Source organism: Montipora foliosa, chromosome 1, assembly GCF_036669935.1.
Source record: "Montipora foliosa isolate CH-2021 chromosome 1, ASM3666993v2, whole genome shotgun sequence".
NCBI classification, from domain to species: domain Eukaryota; kingdom Metazoa; phylum Cnidaria; class Anthozoa; order Scleractinia; family Acroporidae; genus Montipora; species Montipora foliosa.
The window spans coordinates 57,174,165-57,181,664 of record NC_090869.1 but is presented as its reverse complement, the minus strand read 5'-3'; the positions used below and the strand labels follow the sequence as shown (position 1 = coordinate 57,181,664).

General features: G+C 40.0%; 1 protein-coding gene across 1 annotated transcript in view; it reads left to right on the top strand.

The window, feature by feature from the left end:
• The window catches only part of LOC138002421 (uncharacterized), a 129,266-nt gene that overhangs the window by 120,544 nt on the left and 1,222 nt on the right, over positions 1 to 7,500 (top strand). Inside the window, exons 40-44 of the mRNA XM_068848466.1 lie at positions 860 to 928; positions 3,427 to 3,588; positions 5,323 to 5,487; positions 6,309 to 6,434; positions 7,383 to 7,500. The exon at positions 7,383 to 7,500 is cut by the window's right edge and continues 80 nt beyond it. Coding sequence (XP_068704567.1) covers positions 860 to 928; positions 3,427 to 3,588; positions 5,323 to 5,487; positions 6,309 to 6,434; positions 7,383 to 7,500 — 640 coding nt within the window. The remainder of the gene's footprint in view (positions 1 to 859; positions 929 to 3,426; positions 3,589 to 5,322; positions 5,488 to 6,308; positions 6,435 to 7,382) is intronic.

Here is a 7,500-nt window from a genome sequence, read left to right as displayed (position 1 = left end):
AGTCGCAGTAGTTCTCCAATCAAAAGGTCTACAATATGTGGAAATAATTATGAACAACGACATAGTTTTGGTGCTTCATGTTTTTGTTTTCTGTTTTGGCCTTGACCATGCACATAGTACGACATATTCAGATTTGAATTTCTCCAAGAAAAGGACCGGTCAGTAGTTTCGATTAATTTATTTGCAACCGAGTTTCGACCAAACAACAACAACTGTCAACAGATTTCGCACATTCGCTGTTAATTCAAAATTATTTGTGGCACACTCTCTTCGCTTTTGACGTTTACAGGGATTCATACTAACCAGTCACTTTATAGCTATATATGTTTGAAGTCAGAAGGTTACTCCTGCTTACAGTCTGAATTGCGAAAATGTTGGTTCTAGCTGGATGTTAGAAAGGGTTTAAATTGCTTTTAACTTAAGTAGAAAGCAACAGTCCATTTGGTCTCGCCATCGATGTTATGTGACCCAGAAAATTTGCGTTCGATGTCATTGGGATATTCTTTGGTGCCCAGCAACGATCTATTTGGTCTAGGTCTTTGCAAAGGGTACCAATGGCCTCCCACACCAGTACTGCCTATGTTTTCTATGGCGATTGCGTCGTTTTTCTTACAGGATTTAATCCTGGAATGCCCGCTTTCCAAATTGATTGGCTCCAACCGTTTGCACTGTCCGCAAAGTCATCCCCGATATTTAATGTTGCCACGATCGGCCTCAAGAGCTCAGTTTTCTCGTACATATCTCTTCTTTGTCTTTTTCCCCAAGTAAATTGTTTATGTTAAAATTAGATAGGGTTCGAAGTGCTTTAAGTATGTTTATTTCTTAGAAGTTACTAAGTTGTCTGCTTTTTATCCTTTAGTGTACAGGGACTATGTAGCTGGTGTACCCTGCCAAAGTGGCTCAGTTAATGTGGATGACCGAGTATGCTGTAGGTATTCTCAGTCTTAAAGGTGGTTTTGTGGACAGACACCACGACATTACACTTTGCATCTCGAAATAAACAAATCAACTGGGCCCGGTTGTTCAAAAGCCGATTAACGCTAACCCCAGATTAAAAATTAACCAGGGAGTTTATTTCTCTATTCCCAAATGCTGTTCAACGCTGACATTCTGAAAAACTTAACATTAGAGGAAGTCAATCTTGAAGAACAAAAATAAGCAAAAGGAACTTTCACCAGAAAGTTGAAAAAATGAAACCAAAGTTTACGCTAATCCTAGATTAACTTAATCGGCTTTCGAACAACCGGGCCCTGGCTTTTAGACAGTCGCGCGCTTGTTCAAAGCAACTGTGTGCATGATTTGCTAAAAGACCATGCTGTATGGTAAGAGTTATTAAGAACAGTGCCTATTAATTCAAAGGTATTTTTGCCCCGATTTATGATTATGCAGGAAAGGTAGATCTTAGCAAGTGTTATTGAAATCCAAAGAGAAAATTGGGGGTAACCACGCATTTTTCAAGGATAATTCATCAACAATATTTGTAAAAAGCTCTAAAATACAAAGCAATGTATGGCGTTCTCCCTCAAATTGAAGCTTAATTATCTCAAAAGAATGCATGGTTACCCCCAATTTTCTTTTTGGATACCAAGAGTACTTACTAAGATCTACTTTTTTTCCATAGTTTTAAACCGCGCAAAAATATCCCTGTATTAGTAAGCATCACCGATAGGAAACCCGAGTATCTCGAGATGCGCAGAACTTATGCGCAATAACAAGAGTAGGCACCGTCCTTAATTAAGCATGAAGTTAAGGAATGTGGTTGGAGGAGGAGGAGCTTTTCATCGGCTTCTAGTCAGTAGTTATTCAGTGCTTTTGGCGAGGAAAGACCAAAACGGTATTTATATAGGTATAGAAACAGACAACTTCCAATATTTTGATATTAAGCTTGACGGATGAATAAATCGTCTAAACGGACAAATCGTCCGTTTAGACGAACTATTATGAATTCAAGACAATCAATTTCTCTAACGTTGTGTTCCTTATAAATTCATAAAAGACCTACAAGAAGATGCATGAAGACTGGCACTAGGTATTGCTTGGTTACCTTACTTTTTGTGCCAACCTTTTGTCCTCCCGCCATATTGAAAACGCCCCATTTCCATTTCCCCGCAGTTCTAAATTTGTCGATTTGTTCGTCTAACTAGAATTTAGGTCGGACTTAGGTCGACTTGTTCGTTTGTCCCCAGTTGTTCAAGAGATGGATAACGCTATTTGCCGGATAAATTACTATCCATTAGATAGTGCAATTGGTTTCGCTACGATTTATCCGTTGGATAATCCATTGTTTCAACAATTAGTTTTGGGGCTTGCAGGGAGAAACAGGGACAAATTTCAGGTGGCTGTCATCTAAACATTTGTTCGTACCGTTTTCACAGCTGTAGATTTGTTCGACCAGACGATTCGTTCATTCTCTATTGTGAAAACGGTCATTAAGCCTAAAGCTCTAGCTTTTTGAATCCAAGCCGTGATGCCAGGCTACATTATTATTGCATTATTAAACTTCTCATCGGCCACTTTGGGGTTGCGCGGGAGACAGGGTCAAGAGACTTGTTGAATTTCATCCTGGGGCTGTTTTGGGGGGCGCAATTTCATCATTGCGTTTTGGGAGCAAGACCTCAACTTGCAAGAAAGCGATATACCAGGGGCTGAGATTTCCAAACCACCAGAATATTGTACAATGGCAATTTTAAAACGATGGCACGCTTGCCAAGGTGCAAAATTGTCCAGAAAACGAAAGCTTTGATGAAAAGGTCAGTGAGATCTTAGTACACACAACGTTTACTTACTGACAACGTAAGTAGAAAGATTCAGTTAATTGTTATCGTACAAGAATATGCGAAAGTCTTTTGCTTTGCAGAGTAAACGCCTGCATAAGCAGTGACTTGTCCTCTAAACAGTCCCACAATGCACTTCAATAACATTGTCGACCCTGTCTCCCACGCAACCTCAAAGTGGCTCATTTTACAAATATCTGTTATCCGCTCATGTACCGTATTATTCCACCAAGTGTTGCCAAGCTAAAAGAAAATTGCAGCGGGAAGCAAAGCTTCCAAGTAATCGAACAAAACAATCATTCCATTCGTGCTTGTTTATTCCAAGTGCCATTTTGAGCTCGTTTCTTCGGGCACAATTCTTTTTTTTTTTGTCCGTGAATCAACCTTTGCCCTGTTCTATACCACGCATAATAGCCTGTCTCTCTACAAGGGGAAAGCAGCAGTAACTGCAACGGTAAGAGGTTGGGTAATGTCGCACACTAACCCTAGGGACGCATACTGCTTGATTTCATCCCGGTTTCAAGAAGCTCTCAAGGACTACAGATTTGTTTGTTATTGTTGCAGTTTCCGTTGTCCTTTTCGGTCAATCAATCAATCAATCAATCAATCAATCATCAACCTCCATGCTTTAAATCCAATTTTTTTTGTTTAGTGAATTGTCCTCCCGGGAGTTATGGAGACAGCAATACCAACACGTGCGTCGATTGTCATATTGGATTTTATCAGGATGATCAAGGAAAATCCGAATGTCAACCCTGTCCTAAAAACTACTCCACCGCTTTCACGGGCTCCAAGAACAGTTCACACTGCCTGCGTAAGTGACAGCATCTACTCAATTATGTTGAAGTCATTTACAGGGTTCGTGCAGCTCTTTGAAGTCCTTGAAAATACTTCAAGGGCGCTTAAAAAGCCCTTGAAAAAAGGATTTTGTGAGAAACTGCTTGAAAACTCCTTGAATTTTGGCTTGGGTTAAAATTGTAGTGGCAGGGTTAACGCTCACATGGTTCATATTGGGTAGAAACCTAGGACTTCACATTACACTCTAATCAGTTAAGTCTGTTCAAATATAAGTGCTACAAGGCCAACGTTTGCAAAAACGTAATCCTTCCTTGTACTTGTACATGTTCATTGCCGTGACTTTATCATCGTCAGTTCCCACGGCCTGCTCCCGTCTGACCTTGCAGCTCAGTCGGTAGAGCAGCGGTGATCTAACCCGAAGGTCGTGGGTTCAATTCCCACCCTGGTCAGAGTGATTCTCTGTCCTTGTGTGGGCGCGTGGTTCATATGGGGTAGAAACCTAGCACTTCACATTACACTCTAATCACTTAAGTTTGTTAAAATTGTAGAGATTGCAGTATGCCAAGAGAAAATGATGATCATGCTAAGTTAAAGAGACCTTTCAAAATTCAGCAAATTGACTATTGGGGAAAGACTAAATGCAAATTTAAAATGCCTGGGCATGCACTTAACTTGCAGGATGTGGGAAAGAATATCAAAGAATACTTTTTCAGAAAATAAAACACTGAAACACGATTTATGGCATAGAAATCGTCTTACAAACACTCCTTGAAAATTCAATTTCTGGTTCTTGGAAACTCCGTGAGTACTCCTGGAATTTTATATGCAAAATCCAGCATGAAACCCGAGTCAAGTGCATTAATTAGCTTCTCCTCGTTCCCAGGATCTGTTTGTCGATGACACGAGACCCTGGGGACGAGGTTGATGAAGCGTTTGGTGGTATAGATTTTTCTCGCTGGGGTAGAAAACAGCAGCGGAAGAAACAGCTGTAAAAAGACAAGACAAGCAAGTCGAAACCAAGAGGATGAAAAAAAAAAAAAACGCTAGCAGGGAAAGCTCAATATTCCCAGGAAACAAAATTGCCTCTTGGAGGCATTCTGAAGGGGCTATGTCACGTTAATTTGCGGGGTGTTTCGTTCACAACTCGAAAATGGTAATGTGGTATTCCTTTACCCATAAAATTATCGTTACATCACAAACAAGAAGATTCTGAGCAAAAACGACCTTTATCCAGGCGATTTGTCGTAAACTTGTAAATCGTCGTGTCGAATTTTTTCAATTTTTCCCAAATTTAGTCCTTTTCAATCTTGTCCATTTTTGTCCATTCATGCTTCTCTTTCCTTTTGCTGTATTTCTTATATGTTGTTGGACAGTTTTAAGTGGTTATTGCAATGTTGGTCATTTTGGGAATCATGAAATTTTATCAATTTGCGTGACATAGCTCCTTTAAAGCATTCACGGTCTACTGGGAAATTACCCAATTACGCATCTGTGGAACTTGTAAGAATGCATGGCTGTACTCAATTTTCAAAGTGACGTGTTAAGTTGTTCTCGTTTAAAATTATGCCTCACGAAGCCCCTAAAGCCATTGCATGAGAGCAACCCTGGGCTGTTATAAAAAGTCAGAACTCTTGTCATGGACACCTCTGTTCAAAATACGGGGCGAAGTTGCCTGGTTGTTTTACACTGTTTCCAGATTAACAATGGCGCGACTGAAGTTGTTGTTGTTGTTGTTTTTGTTTTATGCTAGCCATTTGCCGAGCAGGAGAATATTCTACTAACAATGGTGTGTTTCCTTGTAAGAGATGCCCTCATGGCACTTACCAAGGGAACGAACAATTTACCACTTGTAAAGCTTGCCCTGTTGGAACCAATACCACCTACACCGGAAGTAAATCCATCAATGATTGTGTTGGTGAGTAAAGCACTCGCTGGAGCATCGAAATGATTTCGTAAAGTAACTTTGATTTGTACAATTTTGCAAGTAAGGACAATTTTGTCTGCTTCCTTGAAGAAATTAACGGTGAGTGCGTGAACGCTAAATCCTTTGAAAGTCCCAGTTTGTCTAGAAAACAATATTTTGAGATGCTGCTGCGTAACTGCCACATTGAAGACTCCACAAAGTTCCCCTCTAGTTTTTGATAGGTTAGAGACTTCACTGAAGAGTGATAAGACATCATTTATGGTTGTTGTTAAATCAGAGGCAGGTTGTTTGTTGAGAATAATTAGGGTGACAGAATCCTCAAAAAGTTGGCACTTAACACGCGTCAAAACTGTGACAAGGTGGAAAATTACGGAACACTGATTTTGAGTCGAGAAAAGGGATTAGGGCACACTTAACCTTTTTCTGTATTCGCTATTTTCACCAGTCCCACAATACAGTTCATTTTAAGGGTTATTTTGCATTGAAACATTGGATATCCAGTTCACTGCATATTGCATGATGCAGTACCAAGAGTAAATAAGTTGTATTGTTTTTATGCAAAGAACCGCCCAAAACATATTGCATTATCGGATGCGGGAAATAACAAATTTTTTTAATGCAAACAAAACGAGAAAAGTTAGGGGAGACTTCGTAACATTTACCATTCAAAGTGTGCTTTTACAAATCCGTGTTCCTATGAATTTCTGAAAGTACCCCAGTGAAGTTCATTTGTGGGTTACGATAACTGAGAATTAAAATAATTCCCAGCAAGTTCTTTTAGATCCAACTAAATTCGTTCTCTTCTCCCACAGCTCCAGTTCAAATCACGGAAACAGTGCCGAATACTGACTTTTCTGTGAACGAGAACGTGACCTTCAATATCTTGTGCAATGTTGAGGGAAGTCCTTCGCCGACTGCAACGTGGAGCAAGCTCGGCGGTGAGTTTGTAATGGATAAACTAAAGTGGCTATGAGTTGAGAATTCATCTAATGGGGCATACCCGGGCAAAAGGTCTCGGCAAATGCTTACGAGAGTTGTCGAACGAAGAGCTTTCATATTACAAGTAAAGGTACTCTAATGCACCATAATTAATAGAGGGGAATGGTTGTGAAACCCGACAAATTTCTTTGTTTCATGTTTTTGTTCTCTTTTTTGGCCTTGACCGTGCACGAAACACAATAGTTGTTTACTCCGTACTAAGGAACTAACCAATAGAAACGTGTTGATTACGTAATTCATGCATAGTGTATGAGCGCAAAACAAAAGATTGTGCACGGTCGTGGACTTTCCAACCTAAATCTTGGCATCTTTGTTTGCTCCTTTAATGTTTGCCGAGCTTCAAAACCAGTCTCCTCTATTAACTATGAATGCATAAATAAGGAGTCTTGGAAGTAAGGTCACCAAAATAGCTATAGGGTAAAATGACAATTCTACTGCCCTTCTGGTGGACGTTAGCTGTCAAATGGAGGCTAAGATATTCAAAATGAGAGAAGATAGAGGTATATTAAAGAAAGTATTAAATGTGACGATAAGATTTTTGCCCGGTGGGTAAACAAAATGGTTAATCTTATCTTATGCAAGGGATGCCCTCCCCCCTCCCCCCCCCCCAAAAAAAAAATGCTGCGAATAAGAAAACAAGAAATAAAAAGCCTGCCTTTTTTAAGGCCAAACTGCACCATCTTTGAGTATTCCTCCGTTTTCATTTTCGATTTAATTTACTGCTAAATAGCTGATTTTGCCTTTTGTGAAGGAAAACTCACCTGTCGGAAAATTATCGGACAACTGAGTTTTGTTTTGTCCACTAGCTACGAAAACTCTGAAACACTCAAAGATCGATGCTTATGTTTACAACCAAGTAAAAGACATGTTTTATTAAATTCCGTTAGGCGGGCTTCCAGATGGCCGTAGTTCAATCCTTTCCTTATATGACGTGGAGTCCAAACTGACCGGTATAGAGCTGTCCGTTACTGCCGCGGTGCTCGCTGACGCTGGCACCTATGTTTG